The 23,308-nt window shown below is 43.6% G+C and overlaps 2 protein-coding genes across 2 annotated transcripts in view; one reads left to right on the top strand and one right to left on the bottom strand.

The window, feature by feature from the left end:
- Positions 1-5,409: 5,409 nt before the first annotated feature.
- RPL7 (ribosomal protein L7) lies at positions 5,410-8,504 on the bottom strand. The gene is made up of 7 exons (XM_010363507.2): positions 8,383-8,504; positions 7,485-7,593; positions 7,048-7,214; positions 6,559-6,696; positions 6,338-6,447; positions 5,827-6,036; positions 5,410-5,475 (listed from the first exon to the last, which is right to left on the bottom strand). Exons 1-6 carry the CDS (start codon positions 8,394-8,396, stop codon positions 5,828-5,830), a joined length of 747 nt encoding a protein of 248 aa, XP_010361809.1. The 5' UTR covers positions 8,397-8,504; the 3' UTR covers positions 5,410-5,475; position 5,827.
- Positions 8,505-8,576: 72 nt separating this feature from the next.
- RDH10 (retinol dehydrogenase 10) overlaps positions 8,577-23,308 on the top strand; it is a 30,760-nt gene continuing 16,028 nt past the window's right edge. The window contains exons 1-2 of the mRNA XM_010363506.2: positions 8,577-10,369; positions 11,981-12,216. Coding sequence (XP_010361808.1) covers positions 10,081-10,369; positions 11,981-12,216 — 525 coding nt within the window. The 5' untranslated portion in view covers positions 8,577-10,080. The remainder of the gene's footprint in view (positions 10,370-11,980; positions 12,217-23,308) is intronic.

Below are 23,308 nucleotides of genomic sequence, written 5' to 3' on the forward strand. Positions count from 1 at the left end.
TACCCTAAAAGTACTCACAAAATTGTTTGCATTTGTCTGGAGAGAAGTTCCAGTTTTTATGATGTCTATGACCCCAAAAAGGTTGTATGGGAAAATGACCAGTACAATAGAAAAGACTACCTATGTTACACAAATAATTTCTAGTATTTTTAACTCCTGGTGAGAAAAGTAACACACACACAAACTATACGTAAATCAGAAATGGTTCAAAGTAAAGTTGGCAACAGAAACAGGGTTGTAACAATCTAACTGGGTTAGTTTCCCATGTCCCACTGCATGGCTGGGTGCAAGTGTGGGAGAAGGGAGACACAGGGGTAGGCAAGGGAAGAAAAGTAAACACATTCCCCCTCACTCCAGTTTAAACCTAGGAGGGTCAATCTGTAAGGGTGTGTCCACTTAAGGGATAGATATAAGTACTTACCAGAAGTAAGGGGCTGGGGTGCAGAAAGAATACACAGATCCGGCAGGCAGACCCGCTTCCCTCAATCTCATCCCCCGACCCCGCCTGGTAGCCTTCCTCAAGTCCTTAATGCCCAGGCCTTTCTGTCGGGTCCCATCATAAAGTGCATCTAGAGCATCCTCAGAGTGACCCACGTGCCTCTCTGAGCCTCAGTGTCCCCTTCGTGGGAGGGAGTGGGACTAGATGACCTGCGGACCCGACCTCCCATCCAGCCCTGACCTGGCAAGTCCCCTGGCCCTCCCGCTCCTTGGCCAGGGCTCGTCCTGAGACGGGCCAGCCGTCCGCACTCACTGTGCCCGCAGCTGCACCGAGGGGAGGGACTTCTTTGCGATCCTGGCCCTTGGGGCCCAGGTCGGAGGCTCCGGCAGCAGGGGTGGCTGGGGAAGCGGGCACAGCGGGCAGTGTGGGAGCCAGCGGCAGGCCGGCGCCCACCCAAGCCCCCGGCCCAGTCCGGCTTTGTCGCGGGGCTGGACAGGCGGTGCAGGTGGCCGCGAGCTCCCACGTTCACCGCTCCTAGGGTGAGCATGCCCCGCAGCCAGCAGCCCGGCGACGCTGGGCCCGGCCCGGCCAGCGTCTCCCGAGGCTGCAGCCCTGCCTGCCCGACGCGCACCAGTTGCTAGGCGCCCGGGGACTCGGGCCTCAGTTCCATAGGGCAAGGGACCTATGTTAGGGTTCAGGGCCATGATGGCTGCTTGGACAACTTGGGCAGTGGAAGCCACCGGGACTCCTCGACCAGCACTAGTGCCTCTGCCTTCAGGTCACTGCTGCCGGAGATGGGGGTGAGCGAGCTGAATCAAGACTGGGTGAACACTGGTCAGTGGTGACACAAGGTGAGGTGCCCAATGGCAAACAGCACCAGGCAGCATGTATAGGGCACGGAGGGGGTAGTTGGGCAAGTTTGGTGTAATTCAATTTTCTGGGTTGTTTGCACATCAGCTTGCGTCAAAGACTTATTTTTCAGGTTGAAAATAACCAGGCTTTCCAGAGTACTGATGAGCTGTACCTTTCAAATGTTAGCCAGTTAATACCTGACTAGCTCATATTACAGGTAAATGACAAGGACGAGTTCCCTCAGCAGTCGGCCAAATTCCACGTTCTGACTCCTTTGTTTTGTTTCCTTTGTAAAAGGTTAGGTGTGTGTGCCCTCTCTGGCTGGGACATCTAGCACCTTTTGTACAGTGGGTCTTAGCATCTGTACTCTTGCCAGGCAGTTATCATATAAAGCCTCTACCTTCATGACTTGACTCCCCACTAGAGCTGCAAGCTTATCCCTGGTAATGTGGTTTCAGATCCCACAAAAACTCCTGAAACTGCTCTCAACACACTTTTCTCCATTCTTATTAAGCGCTACACTAACCTTTCCTAGGTCATTTGGTTACTTTTTTAACACTCAAATTAGGCCTGGAATTGTAACACTGGCCCCACTATTAGTTATGTGATCCTGGGTGAGGGAAAGTTAACCCACCTAACAAGAACTAGGCTGCATATTAAAAATCACATGGAGTACTTAATTAGAGAAAAGTCTAGGGCTCATCCCAAAACCAATTACGAATTCAGTTCTGGGGTTGCAATCAAAATGGAGAAACACTAACCTAGGATTATGTGGATCAAGTGATACATTGGCACTCAGCAAGTGATCAAATGTTTATTAAACGGTCTCCTCTTTAGTTTTGCTATCACACCCCTACCTGACACTTCAGGTGACCAAATTCTACCTCTTCTGTGAAACTTTCCAACCTTTACAGCATGAAATATCTCCTGTACTCTCCTAACATGGTTTTCTAATATTACAAATCGTTATTCATACAATATGCAATTTCTGAGTCCTCCAAAGTAAATTATATATACAGATATATATCCATAAATCCACACTCTACCCCATTCCTCCTTTTGCCATCCCCCATCACCAAATACTTGAGGACTACAATATGCCGGTAACTCAAGTCTCAAGATTTTAAATGGCTATTTCCCTGATGAGGTTAGATTCCCTTAAAAAAGTGAAGTACCTACAATGCACCAGGTATTGTTCTAAGTGCCAGAAAAAAGAAAGCTAAGACTCAAACCTTACATTGGAGAACAGCTGGGAAAAGCAAGTCAACAGTTTCAGATAGTAATTAATGCTATGAAAAAAGGTGATATAGGAAGACGTGTCAGAAAAGACCTTTTTCCAGAATGAGAAAGCCAAGTACCCAGACCTGGAGGCTGAAGTCACTCTTGAACATAGAATATAACTGGGGAGCCAGAAATAAAATATCAAATGGGCCTCCCCGTTTCCATGCCCTAATTACAGGGACCTGTAAATATGTTACCTTATGTAGCAACAAAAGGGACTTTGTAGATGTGCTTAAGTATTTTGAGAAGGGGAGATTATCCTCAATTATTCAAGTAGCCCAATGTAATCACAACAGTTTTTATCTTGAGGGACCCAGGAGGAAGATCAGACGATGTAAGCAGAGATGCCACGAGCCAAGAAATGCAAGGGGCTCCTAGAACTGGAAAAGGCAAAGAAAAGTTTCTCTAGCCTTCAGAAGGAACACAGGCCTGCCGACCCCTTGATTTGGCTGTGAAACCTGTTTTAGATTTCTGACCTCCAGAAAAGTTAAAACAAATTAAGTCATTTAAGTTTATGGTGATTTGTTACAGCAGCAAAAGAAAACTAATACATTCATTTAACAGTGAGTGCCTACTACATGTCAGCAAATGGGCAATTAAAAGGCCTGGCCTTAAAGTTTACTACCTAACAGAAGGGAGGCACACGTATGAGAGGAATGTGTTAGCTCGTTGACACCAAATCTGTAAGGAAAAACAGTGGGGGCGGAAAGCTGTCATCTTCCCATGGAGGTGGGCCCAAAGACACCAGACACCCGCAAGAGGCTCTATCACATCCTATACATCCCCAAGGCATTCATTTCACTGTATCTGTTGCCTGTCTTCCCACTAGACCCACACCTGAAAGCAGAGGCTATTTTCCATAATTCACTGTTGTATGCCCACATTAAGTGCTGAAGCTATACTGCACAGCAGCATTGAGCACTTTCGAGCTAGGGACTGCTCTAAGCATTTTACATGACCTGTAACATTTAATCTTCATTAAAATCCTATGAAATTAGGCACAATTATCTCCATTTTGCTGATATGGAAACCGAGACAGAGATAATTTATTGGCCCAAGCTAACAAATATGTGGAGACCGAATATGAACCCAAGCAGTCTGGCTCCAAAGCCAACACTCCTAATCCAGCCAACCACAAATGAACCTTCAAAGAAGTTACTAGGTTAACACTGGTTAAAGGCCACTGAGTCCAAGAAAACTTTACAAAAAATGAGATAGCTAGGGGACGATCCACTAGAGAAAGCCAGACCTTAGAAGGATAAACAACAAACATATATGAGGTGAAATCTTGTAGAACCTACTGGGTGCCCAAACCCCTAAGGTTGGTTAGGCCTTCCAGAGGATCCCTTCAAAGCAATGACATTTATAAGAGGTGAGTTTCCCAATCAGGTGAATCTGCTTTTGAACAGGTTCCACCAGCTCATGAACATTTTCATACCTATTACTGTTCCTCACAATCCTCTTATAAAAGCAGATTGGTTATCCCACTTTACTCTCAAGAGTTCTGCGTGGGAATCCCGGTTCTCTGCAACCCCTCCCACATTTCCCATCCTCTCTGGCCCCAGGCCACACAGGTTATACAGTCAATACTTTGCCCACTTCATTTTAGGTATTCCTACACAATCTTAGCCCTCCCTGACCAGCTGAAACAGTTTTACTACTTTGGGTGATAATGTATCAACGGAGGTTAATTGACTGTAACAAATGTACCACTGTGGTGGTGAGGAGTCAACAGGGGGAGGTTGGGCACACGACAACTGGACATGCGGGTTGGGCGACACTGGGCATATGGGAACCTTCTCTACTTTCCAGTTTTACTGTGAAATGAAAACTGCTTTTAAAAGTAAAGACCATTAATTTAAAATAAAATAAAAAAAGCTTTGCTAAGTATCACTCTGTACATGAAGTGCTTATTCCTATTCCAATGAAAACTTGCCACATTTCATGCACCCACCCATCTGCACCTAGATTAAGTAAGCAATATGCCATCTGTACAACTTCATCCCATCATTAGTCTTAATTCTGACCCTGCAGAGGCCACTGATGAAGAACTCAAAGAAACTCTATTTGTCTAGCAACTTTTGAATATTAAAAAGCAATAAATAACTGTGGTGCAGTAGTACCAAAATAATTACTAAGGGAGTTGTTTCACAGTGCATCAGACCTTTGACACAACTAAACGAGGACCACAAAAATTTTTACTTTCATTCTATATACTTCATGTTACACTCTACATTGTTCACTAATCTAGATGAGACAATACATGAAATATAAAGGAGTTATTTATAAAATACCAAAACCTTTCAAGTTTTTGACCATTAATTTCACCAGATGCTTTGAAACAATCTGTATCCCTGGGCACAAATTTCATTTTTTCCTTCATAATAGCCACAGTGTGTAACAACTATTAGTAATTCACATAAGTATGGCAAAAGATGCAAAACATGAACACAAAAATGGAAGGCAAAAGAAAAACACATTTATATGGTAGTTTATAAACAAGCAAAGGCCCAAGAAATAAATTTTAGAAACTGAATTCAATTTTTTCCATAAACCAAAGTTGGATTACCGTACCTACAAATGATGTGCAAATGCTTGTGAAACAGGCTTAGAATAAACCCATTTTGAATCACTCAGCACAGTTAAAAACAAAATCTTTTGTAGAGAAAAGCCTTTTAAAAACCTAAGAGAGATGTTTTTCACAGACTCGACCCTGATTTTGCACAAAACAGGCAGTTGATTTGGCTTAATTTTATCACACACCAGACTTACCACAATAGTTATGGGAAGACAGAGGCAGACTAACAACAAAAAAAAATCACAAATACAACAACGTATTTCATTTTGAGAGCAGGTACTGTTTATTAAGCTGAGGAGACTCGAAAAATAATCATGGTAGACACCTGAAAGGAAAAAAGTAAAACCATTAGAAAACACTTTAGCCGGCTAACAATTAACATAGACAGTTAAAAAGTTAACTATTGAGTTTACATTTTTAAGATCACCCAATTTCCATCTTTAAAAACTCCCCCAAACAGGCTTTTCCTTTCCTCCAGAAAGGTCCTCAAAAGCTAACCAACTGTAATCATTAAGTAACAAACCAAATGTAATCGTTAAGATAGTTGATCCCGCTCCCCACAAAAGCACTGATTAAAATTCAGACCTCCCTCAATATTTAATGGGAAAAGTATTCAAGATTACCAGTACTTGCACTCTAGCGTTAACTCGACATTTCTCAGGATGAGGTCTCTCACCTTAGTTCATTCTTCTAATAAGCCTGTTGATCTGGTCCTCCCTGTTGCCAGCATCTCCACCTTCTACAAAATGGGTGGTCTTTTTCTTCATTCCACCTCGTGGAGAAGATAATTTGAAGGGCCACAGGAAGTTATTTGCCTCTTTGAAACGTTTTCCAACAGTATAGATCTCATGAATCAGATCCTCCATGCAGATGATGCCATATTTACCTAAATATTTTAAGGTTAAAATTATTAAAGTTGCAAAAAGTTTTGAATTAATTGTTAGACTTTAGGACACCCAACAAGAGCAACTGTAGGCTGTGAAATAAAAACACACCAGGAATAAACAAGGTAAATGCATGGCTTTACGAAGATAAGGTTCAAGCCAATGAAACCATGCCTTACATTTTCTTTAAGCTTAATCAAGAATCACAGGGAATATATGAAAATGTACAATAGTGAGAAATGTACAGCCACAAGAGGATAGGAAGTTATAGCATGGTCAAACTTTCCCCCAAACAGAACCTACCAAGAGATCGCGCAATCAAAGCGTTATCTGTCAAAGCAATTCGCTTCTTATTGATTTTGCCATAACCACGCTTGTAGATTAGCTCATTTACTGACTTCAGATTGGGGTACCTGAAGTGAAAAAGCAAACATAAATAAGGTGACCACTGTTAAAACATTTAAAATTCATGTTGACACATAGCCAATTTACCAAACAGAAATCAAAGGAGAAAAGAGACTTACCCCCATGCAATATATGGTTCTACAATCCTCAGCATGTTAATCGAAGCCTTGTTGAGCTTCACAAAGGTTCCATTGAAGATTTGACGAAGGCGAAGAAGCTGCAATACCTTTCGGACCTTTGGGCTCACACCATTGATACTATGGTGAAAAGGGACCAGAAATGCATTTGCCTTTCATCGAAATTTTTATTAATACTAACCATTATAGTTTGGAATATCAAGTCCTACCTAAACAGATAGGAATCCTCTCACGTTACACACTGAACTTCTGTATTCGATTAAGAGAAGGGATAGGAGCTTGGGGAACATGGCTTGCAACTAAACCATGAGTGATCACCACCCTCCTTGTTTTAGCTTCCCCTAAAATATTGTTACTCCAGTGTTTCAGAATCAGGGCTCCCAGAATTAATGAGTAGTGTTTTTTTTTTTTTTTTTTTTAACCAGTGCTAACTCTCCCTTTGAAACCTGAATGCAGTAAGACTGAATTTACCCTCTGATCCTGATGACAAACGCCAATTTGGGTTCAGCAGGTACATAGAAGTTGCCAGCTTTTCTTGCCATCCTCGCCATTCGAATTTCAGTTCTGTACATCTGCCTATACTCCTTGTGATAGTGCTTCGCTTTTTCATAGATAAGCTTCCTCCTTGCCTTTCGAAGCTGAAAACCAATCATCAGTTATTCATGATTTTTAGCTCTGAATTACAATTAGCGATGCTAGTTACTAAAAAGAAAACGAAAACACGTTTCCTTTAAATCTTTTCTTGCCACAGTATGCAATTACATCCCCCACCACCTTCAGATTGTAACATTAGGAAGCTAAGCGATTACTCGGCAGTTAGGAAGTAAATCTTGCCAAGAACATTCACCTCATTCTCAATCCCAACAAGGCATCTCCTTATGTGCTAGTGCCTCAAAAAGTTTACTTACCATCTTTTGGGCAAACTTCTTTCTCAGGCGCTTGACCTTCAGCTCTGCGAAATTCCTTCGCTTTTTCTTAAGGGTTTCTGGCACAGCAGGAACCTTCTTCTTCTTCTCTCTAACGTTAACAAACAAAAACGTTATCAACAGCTCAAAAGGCTCACAGTGCTGTATTACTCCCGTACTGAACAATGTTGTTTAACAGAAATGCTGTCACTGACTTTAGTCACTCGTAGAACTTTACTTGCTCCGGCATGCTACAGTGTAGGATGCACATTTTAGCTCCATGTCAATAACCTTTAACACCAACCACGTTGCCTAAAACCCAATCACAAATATGACACAATAGCAATACGCTTTTACCTATTCAACCAAGAGGCCCGGCCTCCGACGACCAATTAAAACAAAAAACACACGAACAGCCGAATAACAAAATGTACTAGCTTAAAGACTGCTGCAAGGCACTGATCCCCGGACTTCAAACGCAAAAATAAAAATAAACATAAAAGGCAAGCCGCCACCACCCTGGTTCAATCAAGATCCACATGTTGAAAGCAAAGGCCTGGCGGCAGGGAGGCCTGAGCCAAGCACCAGCTGATTCAGAACCCAATTCAGAGGTTCTGCGCCTACCCCGAAAGACCCTCTACCGAGGACTGGGCCGTCAGCCAACAAACGGGTTCCACACACATTCCAACTCGACATCTCGTTCCCGGGATCTCCAAAACCTCTGTCCTAAAGCCGCCTGCATCCCCATCCTAGCCTCGGGTCCCCACTGGTGTCACAAAGCGTCACAAACAAGCAGGAAGGTGGGCAAAGGTGCAAGCTACGGCCAGAGAGAGAAAAAGTGACTCAAAAAGTATCTGGCTCTGGAGATGGAAAAGGATTCTCGAGAGGACGTGAAACTTACTCTGCACCCTCCATGGTTCCAACCGGAAAAAAGAGGAAGTTGGCTCATGCGCACTGTCCACTTAAAGACTTCGAAAGAGAAGCCCCACGACTCATAGGTGTCTTAGAATAAGCCGGAAAAGAATCCAGAACTAAAAAGCCGCCTTGCAGACGCAAAATTAAGAACTCCCTGATTTAGCCTCTTTCAACCAACTTTCGGGTAAAACTTGTTTGAAGAAAATATATGCATTTGATTACACTTTTTAATCAATTCAAGAGCAAAGGATGCTGACACCTCGGCAACTCCGGGTCCTAATCTCCAGGCTGCGCTGACAAGATTAGGCTCGGGTTCCTCCCCTTAATGTTCCCAGGACGAGCCTCATGGGGACGAACTACAAATCCCAGCATGCACCGCTCCTCGCCCGCCCGGCGGGAGGGCAACGCCTGACCCGGACCGCAGGCAAGCACCGCGGCGGCAGTTCCAGCCACGAAAATGAGAGCCTTTTGGGCCACGTTCCAAACGGCTAGCTGCAATTCGAAGTCAGTTTTGGCCGCCCTCCCAACTCCCTGCCGCGGTAGTAGCAGACTACACCCCTTTCGCCGCGCCGCGAGGTCCTTGTCGTCTCTCCAGCCCACAGGGCTGTCTTCCGCAGCGCCTGATCGCAGGCGGGGCGGTCCGGAGTGCCCTGGTTAACGAAAAGTGGCGAGCCAGGGAGCAGCGGGGACTGGACGGCCGGAGGAAGATGGCCGGGGCTCTGCTGACTGCCGACATCGGCAGGCGGAGGCCGGGACACCCCACGGGAGGAGACGTGAGCTGCGAAGGGAGGTGCGAGGATAGCTGAGGTTGTGGCCACGGCCGTGTGAGAGGGGATACCCCGCTCGGCTCTGCGGACGGCTGGCGGGCGGGGGGCTGGGCCGGGGGCGGGGTGCGCCCGGGGGCGGGGAGGCCGGGCGGAGGGAGGGCCGATGCCGAGGCTGGCGCGGGCTCTTCCCGGTCGCGGGGTTATATAGCGCGGAGCGTGGAGCCCGCTCAGAGCCGGCCCGGAGCGCTCCGACTTGCAAGCGGGCTGCGCTGCGGAGCCCGGTGCCCGAGTGACAGCCGTGGGGAGTGCAGGGCCGGAGGACGCGAGCCCTCAGGGGCAGCTGCAAGGCGTTGGGCAGCGCTCGCCTGCGCCGAGCGAGTCTCCTCTTTCTGGTGCTCCGCCGCCCCGCACCCCACTCTCCCACCCTCTCGCAACTTGGGTCGAGTTGACAACTCCCGCGGCGACCCGCTGGCCCGTGCCGCCTCCGCTGCGCACCCCTCTCCCGGGGTGAGAGAGAGCAGGCTCGCCGGCTCCGAGGACGCTCGGGCGGCAGCGGCTTGGCCATGAGGGCAGTGCGAGTCGTCTAACTCGCGGCTGTCACCGCCACTGCAGCGGAGCCGGCCGGACGGGCGCTGCGGGACGGGCGGGCGGCTGCCGGCAGGAGGCGCCGAGCCGGGTGACTGCCGCGGCGGGCACAGTCCGGGGCCACAGCGCCGAACCCGGGCGGGAGTGGCCCCGCGCAGGCAGGGAGCGGCGCCGCGCACTCCAACCCGGCGGGCACCTCGGGGGCGGGCGTGGGGCGCAGCCTTCTCGTCCCGGCCTCTGTGACAAGTGCGCCGGGGCCGGGAGCCCGACTGCCGGGCTCCGGGTGGGCGCGGACGCAGGCACTGGGCTCCCGCGGGGCCCCGGGCGTCGCGATGAACATCGTGGTGGAGTTCTTCGTGGTCACTTTCAAAGTGCTCTGGGCGTTCGTGCTGGCTGCGGCGCGCTGGCTGGTGCGGCCCAAGGAGAAGAGCGTGGCGGGCCAGGTGTGCCTGATCACCGGCGCCGGCAGCGGCCTGGGCCGCCTCTTCGCGCTGGAGTTCGCTCGGCGCCGGGCGCTGCTGGTGCTGTGGGACATCAACACGCAGAGCAACGAGGAGACGGCTGGCATGGTGCGCCACATCTACCGCGACCTGGAGGCGGCCGACGCCGCCGCGCTGCAAGGTAACCCGGACCCGCGCGGGAGCATTGTTGGGTCAAGCCTCTTTCCACCCCGCGCCCTACCACGGCAGGCCCCAAAACCCCGCTGTCGGGTCAGCCCCGCTGCGGAGGAAAGGAGCACCCCACCGGTCTTTTGGGAGACGAGTGGAATTTGCTCCCTGATACAGGAACGCGATCACCTCTGTATTACCAGGGAGAAGGTGCCGAGTCCTCGCGGAGGTTCGGTCTCTTTGGGGACCACGGAGGCAGGGGCGGGTTCCTAAGCCCTTTGGGGTAGGGAAGGCGGAGGGAACTTGTTACCACAGGTTTGGATCCCAAAGAAATGTCTCGCTCCGACTTAGAAGCGGCGCGATGGGAAACTGAAGCGTCTTTGGGAAGTTCTGACAAGACCGAAGAAGTGTCTGTGTTACTGTGGTCTGAACCCCTTAAACGAGGGCAGTATTGACGATTTCACTATAAGTTTAGCCTGAGGAACATAATTACATTGTTTCGCCAGCGATAAGTGCTTTAGTTACATTCCCTGAGCGTGACTGAAAGACGCCTTGCTTCCTAAGAGAAAGCTCTTGGAGAATTTAGGCTTCGTTGTAAATTTCTTGCATGTTTTTGGTCACCCCAGGAAATCTGCATTTCTGAATACTTATTAACTAACCTGAATCTGAGTTTTTTTTTTTTTTTAAGCCAAAGCAAAGTCCATAACCAACCGTAAATATTGGTCCAGGAAATTTGATAATGGCTCTTGCTTTTTAACAAAATTTTTCATTTTTAGGGAAAACATTTACCTGTACGGAGAAAATTGACTTGGGCACTTCTCTCTGTATTGATAATTTATCACCAAACTTATTGATACCTGCGTTTTTAATTTAAGGGTGAAAAGGTACCATTTTCATTGGTGGTATGGAGGGTAGCAAATACAGATTTTTGTGCTCCCTGCCAAAACCTAAAAGATAAGGGTATTCATTTTCCAGGATACCGATTTTGGTTTTTAAATTGTCAAGTTCTTATGTGGTACAATTGCATATTTACCTGTAACTTGATTTGTGAGAGTACTTCTTAGAGGAGTCAGCTAGCCCAGTTAGAACAAGTCAGTGACCCCTACTTCTTCATTAAAAATTGTGGATTCATTTCTTGGCTTTGGATGAATTTAGATTATTAATTGCAGTTTTGGTTTGTGAGTCTTGAAGTGAGTTTCCATTTTGAGGGTTCTCATACTAAGACTAAGAGCTGTTTCTCCTGGGCCACTGTTTCCCCAAAAAAGAGGAGTGTGTAGTGTGTGTGTGTTGTTCTCTGAGCTCTGGGCTGAGATCAGTTCTTTGCAGGTGTCTTTAGCTCCAGCAAGCTGATCCCATGTGGTCTACTTGTATTGGGCTTGTCACAATTACATGACTTTCCCCTAAGCAAAGTTATCCAGTAAATTGCTGTAATTCCCAAAGACTTCATGGGAGGAAGGCAGCTGTAAAGCTCAGTCGTTGGCAAGCCTTGCAGCGTTAGAAATTTGAAGCTCACTGTAGTATTTTTGTTTTGTGTGATCTTTGTCCTACTGATCGCCATGTGACTCACTTTCTGCACTCCCTTCTCTTTTGCATGTTTTCTCCTCATCTGGACTTCTGAGGACAGCTGGGAATGGTGAGGAAGAAATTCTGCCCCACTGTAACTTGCAGGTTTTTACCTACACCTGTGATGTGGGGAAGAGGGAGAATGTCTACCTGACGGCTGAAAGAGTCCGCAAGGAGGTTGGCGAAGTCTCAGTCCTGGTCAATAATGCTGGTGTGGTCTCTGGGCATCACCTTCTGGAATGTCCTGATGAGCTCATTGAGAGAACCATGATGGTCAATTGCCATGCACACTTCTGGGTAAATATAAACATCCTTGTTTTCTTTGCTGGGCCCTCCTCAATGAGAAGGTTGGGAAGGAGAAAGACTTCAGTGCCAGCCTGAAAGCAACCTGTACTCTTTCACCACGAGATCTCCTTAGCTCTTACCTATGGTAAACTGCAGTGTATGCTGGTTACTATTAGTCATTTTGTCTCCCCCCCCACCGCCACCCCCCAACTCAGTGTTTTTGAGAGGGCAGAGGATTGAACATTTTGAACTAGTTTGAAAGATTGCCATAAAAATAACAAGAGGGAGTGTAAAACCCTGGGTTTGTTTATTTTACTTTCTGTTGAGTTTATAAAACATTGGTTGTTCTTATGAATTCCTAAAGTCAGGATTTAGGCTTCCAAATTACTGCTCAGCCACATTTTGGAAAGTGCCAAAGATTCTGAAATCAACATTTGTGCTCTGTTGGGAGTGGCCAGGCCACCCTGGCAGTCACTTCGCATCCCCTGACCATCCACAGGGTCCAGGGCATCTTCCTGTTGGAGGACGCCTCAGGACTCTCTTGGGTTAGACAGTGCCTCGCGAATATCACCCTGATAGGACCCTAGAGAGGGAAGTGAGGTGGTGAAACCTGGTAAGCTGGGGATTTAAACAATGTCCACTTCTCATCATTAAACAATGTCAGGATCTACGGAGGGGAGCAGGGCCCTCTGCTGCTCTAGGGGCAAAGGTAACCCCAGTTTTTCAGTTCAACTTGTCTTCAGTAAAGGTAGGTGTGACTCTCTCCCCTGTAACTGCACACTGCTGACCCATTTTATGCTCTTTTTCCTCACGGTATTTTCTCTTTACTTTTGTAGACAAATAAGATTCAATAAAGAAGGAGTAAAGAAATAGGATTCTACTTTTTTTTCCATAGGCGGATTAGCCTTCTAATAGAACACAACAAAAAATTGTTTCTCCTAAATAGGTCACATTAAACCTCATTAATTTTTTAGCAACTGCTTAAAAACTTAGTCTGGCTTTAGAAGTACTTATTCAAATGTTGCACCTCAAACATCAAACCTTTTCTCTGCTCTTGGAGAAGCTTATTTTGATGTTTTATTTTTAAACATGAACTTTATTTATGTATTTATTTATTTATTTATTGAGATGGAGTCTCACTCTGTTGCCCAGGTTGGAGTGCAGTGGCGCGATCTTGGCTCACTGCAACCTCTGCCTCCCAAGTTCAAGCAATTCTCCTACCTCAGCCTTTCAAGTAGCTGGGACTACAGGCACATGCCGCCACACCTGGCTAATTTTTTGTATTTTAGTAGAGATGGGGTTTCATGGTGTTGCCCAGGCTGGTCGCGAACTCCTGAGCTCAGGCAATCCACCCACCTCAGCCTCCCAAAGTGCTGGGATTACAGGCGTGAGCCGCTGCACCCGGCCTATTTATTTATTTTGAGATGGAATTTTGCTCTTGTTGCCCAGGCTGGAGTGCAATGGTGTGATCTCAACTCACTGTAACCTCCACCTCCCGGGTTCAAGCAGTTCTCCTGTCTCAGTCTCCCGAGGAGCTGGGATTGCAGGCATGTGCCACCACGCCAGGCTAATTTTGTATTTTTAGTAGAAGTGGGGTTTCACCACATTGATCAGGCTGGTGGCGAACTCCTGAACTCAGGTGATCCACCCACCTCAGCCTTCCAAAGTGCTGGGATTACAGGTGTAAGTCACTGCACTCGGCCAACATGATCTTTATTTAATTCATTTACAAACTTCTAGAAATGAATATATAAATGACCTGAGCTTATATATGTTTTGAACAAGTAGGGAGATCACCAAATACAGTTGGGGGAACTTCAGCTTGCCTGTAGGTGTGTGTTGTGTTCAGTGGGGGTGGGGAACTGAATTAAAGTCCTGGCTGTGGCTGGGTCCCCAGGAACAGGCAGCAGGTGTCAAAGGGACGGGTTAGATGAATAAAAGGCAGACCAACCAAATAAACTTGACATAGAATTTATCAAGAATCTTGTGTGTTTATGACTACTCCTGAGTAAAACAACTACCATTTGAAATAAAAGACATACATAAGTGGGAGGTGGAGTGTCATTTTCATATTTGAAGAATGATAAAGATGAAGCTGCCGTAAAAACTGCAGTTGATTTAAGTCAGCCCTAAACATTTACAGCACTATCAGTAGGTTCATTATGAACCTAAGACACTGACTGGGATTGTTTTCTTCAATCATCTTTGACTAAGATGATGCAAGATTACATAACTGTAAACTTTTACCTACACAAGGTATTCTAAAGTTTAGTCATCCTGGCTACTTTCTCTGCATGATTATTTTGCTTAATTGTAAAATTTCAAATGTAATCAGGTTTTTAAGAAACCTCATGCAATCTGCAGTTAAATATTTAAAACAAGGAACCAGCTCCAGGAAGGCATCCAATAAAATGAATACTGATTTAGTGTGTGTAAAGCACAGAAAATTTCATAGCTTTAGCTTTGAAAATGCACATAAATTGATATACCGTCTTTCTAATATTAGGCTACTTTTTAACATAAGGAGGAAGTCAAATCAAATCTCTAAATAGGAAAATTATTTTGGACCTGAATCTGTATACCAAGAAGGAGCATAGCACCTTCCTAGAGTCATCACTGTGCTTTGAGATGTTGCTTAACCACACAATTTAGGGAGTTCTTGGAAGCCTTGATGGTAATGACATCATTTTGTATTAAAGTATGGGAGGCTCCTGAATTCTCCAGCTGTTTTTCCCCTAAGCATCTAAACTTAAGAATTTATTTTCAATATTGAGTCAGAAAATTCATTTTAGAGTTGGAATTTCTGACTTGCTAAAATTTACAAATCTTTTGAGAAGTTCTGATTCAGCAATGAAAATTTAAAGGAAAACTCAGTATAATTTTTACAGTGAATTTTTTAACAGGGGTTAAAGAGCGTCACAAGAGCCACCTGAATTCAGCTTCCCTTCCAGTAGTCCTCTTAGGCGAAGCATTGGTGGCAACTTTTCAAACGTGTTGACATTGGCATGTGCTGTTTTCCTTCCAGAAAAAATAATGAGTGTGTCTTTTTACTGTATCTGGGTGCGGAAGTTACCCCATACATTTTTAAAAGTCCATCAGCTGAGAAAAGAACTGTTCAGTCATTTGAACAGACTATCCTGAGCCAGACGTTTAAGTAACAGTTAATATCTGTTTTCATAAATAACAAATAGTATTTTGATCCTGACTCAGAGCAAAAGTGAGTGAAATAGAAAACCATGTGGACTTTCACTGAAGAGCTGTGGGCACTCCCAAACCAGTCTGCATACTATTCCCCCTACCTGAAACACCCTCTTCCTCCATTCCACGTGTCTTAAGGTGTAGCTCAAGTCTCAATATAACCTTTCCTCCCCACTGCAGCACTTCTGGCCTTTTCAGATATTAGAGTTGCAAGAATCCAGAGACCTTCTTGTTCAACCCTTTGTTTTCCAGTGAAGCAGGGGTTAAATGACTCATCTGAGGTTTTTCTTTTCTTTCCATTAATCTCTCACAGCATTTGTTATTCTCCCAAAGTAGATGGCAAGCTGTCTGAAGGCAGTTTGTTATATACATCTTTCATCTTCCTCTGCCTGGAACACAACTCTATTCTTAAGTCACTCAATAAATATTTGATAATAATAGGCTTAAATATTTAGAAGATAACCTATTCAGAGAATACTCACATGGATCTATGTTCTGAAGTTTTAAAAGGTAAGCATTATGGGATGGGCACAGTGGCTCACACCTATAATCCCAGCACTTTAGGAGGCCAAGACAGGTGGATCACTTGATGTCAGGAGTTCGAGACCAGCCTGGTCAACATGGAGAAACCCTGTCTCTACTAAAAACACAAAAAAATTAGATGGGCATGGTGGTGCTAGCCTGTTATCCCAGCTACTCAGGAGGCTGAGGCAGGAGAATTGTTTGAACCCGGGAGGCCAAGGTTGCAGTGAGCAGACATGGTGCCACTGCATTCCAGCCTGGGTGACAGAACAATATTCCATCTCAAAAAAAGAAAGAAAAAGGTGAGCACTGTGTTGGACTAAAGCTGTGTGAGACCATTATTGCAAAACAGGGCTATCTTACCCTTGTTATCACTTACATTTTCTTTTGCTTTCCTACATAACTTTCCATTCTCCCTGTCCCACATGTGTTCTGATTTTTACTATTTTGTGTTAGAACTCTGCTCATTGGTGTGAGGCTAGTGACTTGAGAAGGCTGGTGTTAGTATGCCTATTTGAATCAAGCTCACATTGAATGTGTAACAGCCATTCATATTTACCAATGATCAGTCCTCAAAAAGAGGACCTCCGTAGCAATTCTTTCCTTCCCTCTTAACCATGTACCATTTCTGTACCCTTTGGAAGCCTTTCCTCAGCCTGACATAATTCTGTACAGCCTTCCAGTCTCCTGTGACACTTCATCTTCCAATGTTGTTCTATCACCAGTAGCTCTCCTAGGAACCTTCTCCTGGTCACCAGTCAAGACTTAGTGATAGATTTGGGGTAGGTTCAAGTCAGCATAATCTACTGTGAAACACCCGGTACAAGACCATGGAAAATGAATGCACTATCATGCACTTTAACACTAGCAAAGAAATTACTCATGTGGGCTGTCTGTATCTGGGTGAGATGTAAAAACTTGAAAGATACCTCTCTTGGTCAGGGTGCAGTGATTCGAGCCTGTAATCCCAACACTTTGGGAGGCCGAGGAGGGTGGATTGCTTGAACCCAGGAGTTCAAGACCAGGGTTGGCAACATGGTGAAACCCCGTCTTTACCAAAATACAAAAATTAGCTGGGCGTGGTGGCATGTGCCTGTAGTCCCAGCTCCTCAGGAGGCTGAGGTAGGAGGATGGCTTGAGCCCAGGGGTTGTAGACTGCAGTGAGCTGAGATCGCAACACTGCACTCCATCTTGGGTGACGAGAACCAGACTCTGTCTCAAGAAAAGGAAAAGAAAAATACCTCTCTGTATTCTACTTTGAAATATGGAAAGTTGGTCTCCATGCAAACCCATGTTGCCCTCAAAATATTAACATTGCTTTACTTGTATATTTTTTAAGAGGAACAGAATCTTACCTTGCTATTTCTAAAAGCCAAAGTTTATCTGTAGATCTTTTTTGACCAAAGAGCTGCATTTGGCCTTTATACGTGAGCAGCAAATTGATCCCTGATTAACCAAAAGGGGGAAGCAAAAGCATTTAACTCCAGGCTTTTTATATTCTGAAGAATTTTTGCATGGTAAAGGACTAAATCTGTCAAATAGCTAGTAGGTAATTTACTTCTATTGATATGGTAGTCAGACAAGATAATTGGTAGTTAATTAATAGACCACTTAACTTAAAAGGTTTCACAGTTTTAAAATACTAATTACTGAATTAAGCATTTATCTATATCCAAATGTCTAAAGTCTATTTAGTTAAAATCTATCCAGGAAAAGTAAAAGCCCACCAGCTAGATCTGAGTAATGTAGCACTTAAAGACATTAGTGCTGCGGTTGTACCTAATATCTCATGAATGGTCCCTAATCATTAATGTTTAGGTTCTTATGTGATTTACTGGTTTTTAATCTCACATACTGCATTCCTCTGTTCTCTGGTTACAGAAACCTAGTTTTGTTCAAGGCTTCTTACATTCATTTTTAAAGTATTCATAAAAATATTTGGCCAGTATTTCTTCTTCCTTACCATAATAGGTGTAAGACTAAGTAGTTTATAGAAAGTATTGATTTCCTATCTTAAGATAGCTACTAAACACTTGGAATTCATGGCCTATTTTTAAAAGTCTTCACTAGAACTGGTTTCTGTTATTAAATATATGTCATATGTATAAAAATGTTTGAACTTTAGAAGTACTTTCAATGTCTTAAACAGAGTTGTAAATTGACCTGGGGTCAATTTTATCTTATTCTTGTAGTCACAGTTGAAAACTGAGTAAAACATCTCTTTTGATAGGAACTGCTTGGTACCTGGGACTGTATACCTGTATACACAAAATAGGATCACATGCTCATTGAACTTTGAGTTTCTGTATTTGATACATTACATGCTGGGCCCAAATCTGTTGCTACTAGAAATAAAAATCTATGACATGATAAAATATCACTTTATGTAGCTGGTATGAATAGGGAACCAGACGTTACATCAGATAAAAAGTTCTCCAACATCTTCAATACGTTCTAATCTGTGTGTGTTTTTCTGTTGTTTAAAAAATACTCCTAAATAACCAATGTCATCATTTCTAACCTAAATGAAAAAAACAGCAGCACTCCCCTCATTGCCAAATCCAGTGTGCAGCTTCGTCTTTCTACAGAATGTGACCCTCTTGACCGTCTCCTTGAAACTCAAGTGCTTTAGCTTCCATGATAAGCCCACTTTGTTGTGCTTCTCTGTGTGCCTTCCGAATCCTTTTAGCCTCCCCACCTCCAACTTGTAATGACTGTTTAGTCTTGTATGCTCAGACCTCTTCTCAGAACCTCCATCTAGCTGGGTAATCTATTGCAGTGGCTTCAACTGTGATCTCTAGGATAGTTCCCAAGTTCACACAACTACCTTGACTGCGCCACACATTCTCTTAAAGCAGCATGTCACAAAACTGAACAAACTCCTCTTTGCTCCTTCTTGCATTCTCTGGTCACCAGACTTAGAAACATCAACATTATCTTCACCTCTCCAGCCTGCACACATTCATGGGTCCCTAAATCCTGACCATTCTCTTGGGCCCCTGTGCTTTGATTGATCCCCCCTTTCCTTTCCTACTTCCTCCTGTGTGCCTCCATCACCTCTTGCGTGGACTCTTGAAAGTGCCTCTGATCTTCTTTTCCTGCGTTCGCTTTTGGGTTTCCAAGCTAGGGTCATCTAAGCAGCCTTGAGTTGGTTATTTGCCTGCTTAAAACCCTTGTATGACCATATTGCTCACAGCGTGAAGTCCAGGCTCATTAGCATGGCATCCTGGGCCTTTCAAAGCTGATTTCCACCTGCTTTTCCAGGTCAACACCTATTTTATCCCCTCATCTACTATAAACTTCAGATGGGCTGGACTCCTCACTGTGCCTGGAGAGAGCCTTGCACACACTTATGCTTCACACAAGAGCCTCTGCTTGGCTGTTCTGCCATTTGAGTCCTGTTTTACTTGAAGACGACAGAAGTTAAACAGTTCAGAATAAACCTGTCACTGTTCCTGAGAAAAACAAATTCAAAATATTTTCATGTTCACTTAATAATATTTTTATATATTAAGGTGGCAGTCCCTGTAAAATAGTCATGAAATTCTCGGCTCAGGGAATGGCCCTTTCTTGTTTGATCATGGAGTGAGTTGTGCTATTTATCTCAATTCCTGGAAGGAAGCAAAGCTGGTATTTGTTGTTTTCTGCTTCATTATTTCTACATCCCAGGCTTTATCCATTATCTGCCCAAATAAAAATTAATCTATAGGATATGTCAAAGTGGAAGCATTGCGTAACCTGTGCTAATGCTAACACTAACACTGACTGAATAGCTTTCTCAAAAAGACTGAATGCAGAGTGCCCCGGCAGAGTCCTTAGCTATTCATTGCAGGATTGGGTCACTACGAACCCTATAGTTTAATACTTAACTGCTCTTACTCTGCTTATTCTCTTCTCTTACATTTGTTTTTACTCTGATCATGCTTCAGATTTTCGAGATCTTTGGCAAATTCTAGTGAATCGATTTTAGTAACTTGAATATATCTAAGCCATGACAATTTGAGAAAATTTAATAGCCTCACTTGAGAGTTAGAAGAATTTTAAGTAGGAAACCCCTTTACATTTAAGTTTTGTCTTGAGTTGAGAAATATTAATAGCAAATTCATCTAAACTTTGTGCTTTAGTTCTTTCAGAAACTAAAATTAAGCCTGTTTCAATGATAATAAGTAGTCTATTTGCATGTGTCTAATTCAGATATCTGCCTATATGGATGAATGTGCAGATGACATGCTATGTTTGCTTGCTTGCTTGTTTTCGTATGCTCAGTAATAAGTAGAAGACATTATTATGGTGGAGTTACAGCCACTGGACCTGGGAAAGTCCTAAATACCTGGGATGTTTTTGGACCCCTAAACTGTACTATGCTGAAGTTCCACTAGGGGGTGTACTGGCAGGGTGGATTTGTATCTTATTTCCTGCACATGGAACCAGTATTTTCCTGAGAGAAAGGGTCTTTTGTAACTAATCTTTGGAGTATGACAAAATCTAATAGTCCTTAAATAGAGAACTATTTCCTGCCTCAGCTGAATGGGTTAAGTTCAATGTTTTGAGCCTGTAACTCCAGAGATCAGATTAAAATGTGTTAATCTTTCTTATCAGAAGTCAGTATAGTAGTTAGGTATTCAAAGAACTAACACTTCTAGATTCTATCAACTGACCTAGAAGCTCCTTTAGGCTGAGACCCCATATAGACATAATTGGAAAATAACTCAGAAGATGGGGGTTTCTGATTCTTTCTAAAGCATACAGCTTCCCTAAGGTCACTGCCAGCTGGTTCCCATAATAGGTAGCCTTCAGAAGCTTCCCTGTATTGTGAATTATCGTTCTGTTAAGATACCATTGTTCAGAGCCTAGGCTGGCAGAGCATGGCCTTGGGATTCAGTCACATTTGCCTTGACATACCTGGCTGGCTAGTTTCAGTCACCTGCATCCCTGGGTTTATACAGGCCTATGCCATCCCCGTACTGGAGGGGATGCGAGGGGACGCACACTTTTTCATGTGGTCTGAAGGAATGCTAACATTTTTCACTTGAAGAGCTTCCCCAGTGTATTTCATTCTTGAATTTTTTTTTTTTTTTGTCTTTTTTACTTTATTTGTCAATTCTCTTAAAACTGAAGTTCACACCTGTCAGGGACCATTTTCCTAAATGCTCTGAAACTAAAATGAAGTGAGCCACAGGGGGAAAAAAATGAATATCCTCTTATAATCATCGTAAAACTTTCAACACTGCAGCAAATGCTGCTAGAATATTTAACAAGTAAGGGCAATTACTGCCACAACCTTGAGTGCTGTCAAATTAGCCCCTTACAATGACAAGCCAATTACAATGAATTCACATTTGGAAACAAAACATTACTTGGTCTGTGAAACTTTCAAAGATCACACAAAAATGTGTGAAAAGTGGCAGTGGTGTTAACATTGTATTTTTTGGTTTGGAAAAAACCACAAGTATTTCTTATATGCTGCTTGCATAAAATGTGAATTTCTTGCCTTTCCTTCAAATAGGTTAGTACTGGAATTTTTGAATATTAACGTGGTGCAGCTTCTTAGTGTTATCCTAAACAATAGGGCTCAAAATAATATAAGTGTTACTTATGTAAACACAGGGGTATTTTGAAAACAAATGAAACTTAAAATTCAAAGCCTGAATTTTCCCACCTGTAAGTTGTAATTAACATACTGCCCCCTACTGATTTCTTAAGGGTTTTTTACATGGGCTAGTCCTACAGTCTCTTTGGAAAGAGAAGCATAAGGTGTAATGAATTATTTTTAAATGATTTTGTATTGTATTTTTATTATGTTTGCTGGACTGTTAAAGTGTTGCAATTTTTATTTATAACAGTCATTTTTTGCCTATAGTAAAATGGGACTGAATAAGAAGAATTAGAAAGGAGATGGTGTTGGAAAGTTTTGTTGTTTTCCATCCTCATCTAGGACTCGGGATGAAAGGGACTAGGCAGCTGAAGCAACTGCTTAGCAATGATTTTGAGACTTCTTTTCTTAGGTCAGATACTGTGTTTTAACCGAAAGTATGGTCTGGCACTGTGTGGAGGGCAGGGAGGACTGGGAGCCATACATAGTAAGAACCAGGACTTACAGGAACTTGAGGAAACCTAACCAAAAATAGATAGCACTTATAACAAAAATAGTCTGTAAATATATGCTTAATGAGCCTTGTGTACATTTACTGAACTTTTTTATAGCACTTAAATTTACAAAGCCTTTTCATAAACACTTCTCTCATTTGAGCCTCCCAGCAACTCTGAATTAAGTAGAGCCACTATCCTCATGTTTATGGATGAGGAAACAAACCCAGAGAGGTGAAGGGACTTCCCTAAGGTCACTGCCAGGGAAGGAAGAAGCTAGGACCCAAACCCTCAGCCTAGGCTTCCAGGTTAAAGCCTGTACAAATACTTAGCTGTGGGCTACAAGTTCAAAGCTCCTGGTACAGTAGGTAGATTTTCCTGTGAGTCACTTATGGGTTTTGCCCTGTGGTATAAGAATTAGTCTTCAAATGTTGATTTTTTGTTAGCATGGTTAGTTTAGCAATAACTGATTAACCCTAGCTTAATATCCCCAGAAAGCTTGCTCTGTAGATTAGACAAGCATGTAAAATTCAAGCCTGAAGAACCAATACTGTACTAGAATTTTATTACCAAAGCCCAACTTGTGTGTTTCTGGGCCTTTTCTGTACTTTTCCATAGCTTGTATTGGAGAGAGTTATTTCCTTGAGAATAGTGTAGTGCATCCTTGGTCACCCAGCTTCCTTTTTTCTCTTCCTAGTTTGCATATCAGTATTGACAAACTGGACACAAAAATAGTCACGAATGGAAAGAGCTCTTCTACAAGGACTGGCTGAACAAAGTTCTATTAACAATTGGTACCAAAATATCAGTTAAGTGTGGTTTTAGTTTAGTTCATTTTGTTAGCTTATCTCCTAACAAAATGTAAAACCTTTATTCTGTTATATAATATTCTTATGGGATCAGAATTCCAGATAGCTTCATAAGCTTTGCCTTTGAAATGTTAATCATGAATTTTCAAAATTGTGCACTTTGGGCCACTGGTAGTGTCCAAACTTATGGTCCAAGCATGTGATCTATAAAGGGGTAATTTTTCCCTAAATGAGGCTTACCAGAGTATAAAAGCCTCTATGGTTCACTTGTCCAAGGTACGGTTGGAAAGCTAGTGAGGGAAGTGCTGAGGATAATGGAGTCTACAGTCCCTGTCTTGAAAGATAAGCCTTCAAAGCCTCTGTAGATGTGGTGGGGAGGATTTGAAGTCTTTTAGGTTTCTTCTTTATAAACTTTGTTCTAATGGGATTGGGTGGCTTGCTCATGCTAAAAATGGATCCAAGGCAAATAGACATAGAGTCAGTCCACA

This window comes from Rhinopithecus roxellana, chromosome 9, assembly GCF_007565055.1.
Source record: "Rhinopithecus roxellana isolate Shanxi Qingling chromosome 9, ASM756505v1, whole genome shotgun sequence".
In the NCBI taxonomy this organism is placed as follows: Eukaryota; Metazoa; Chordata; class Mammalia; order Primates; family Cercopithecidae; genus Rhinopithecus; species Rhinopithecus roxellana.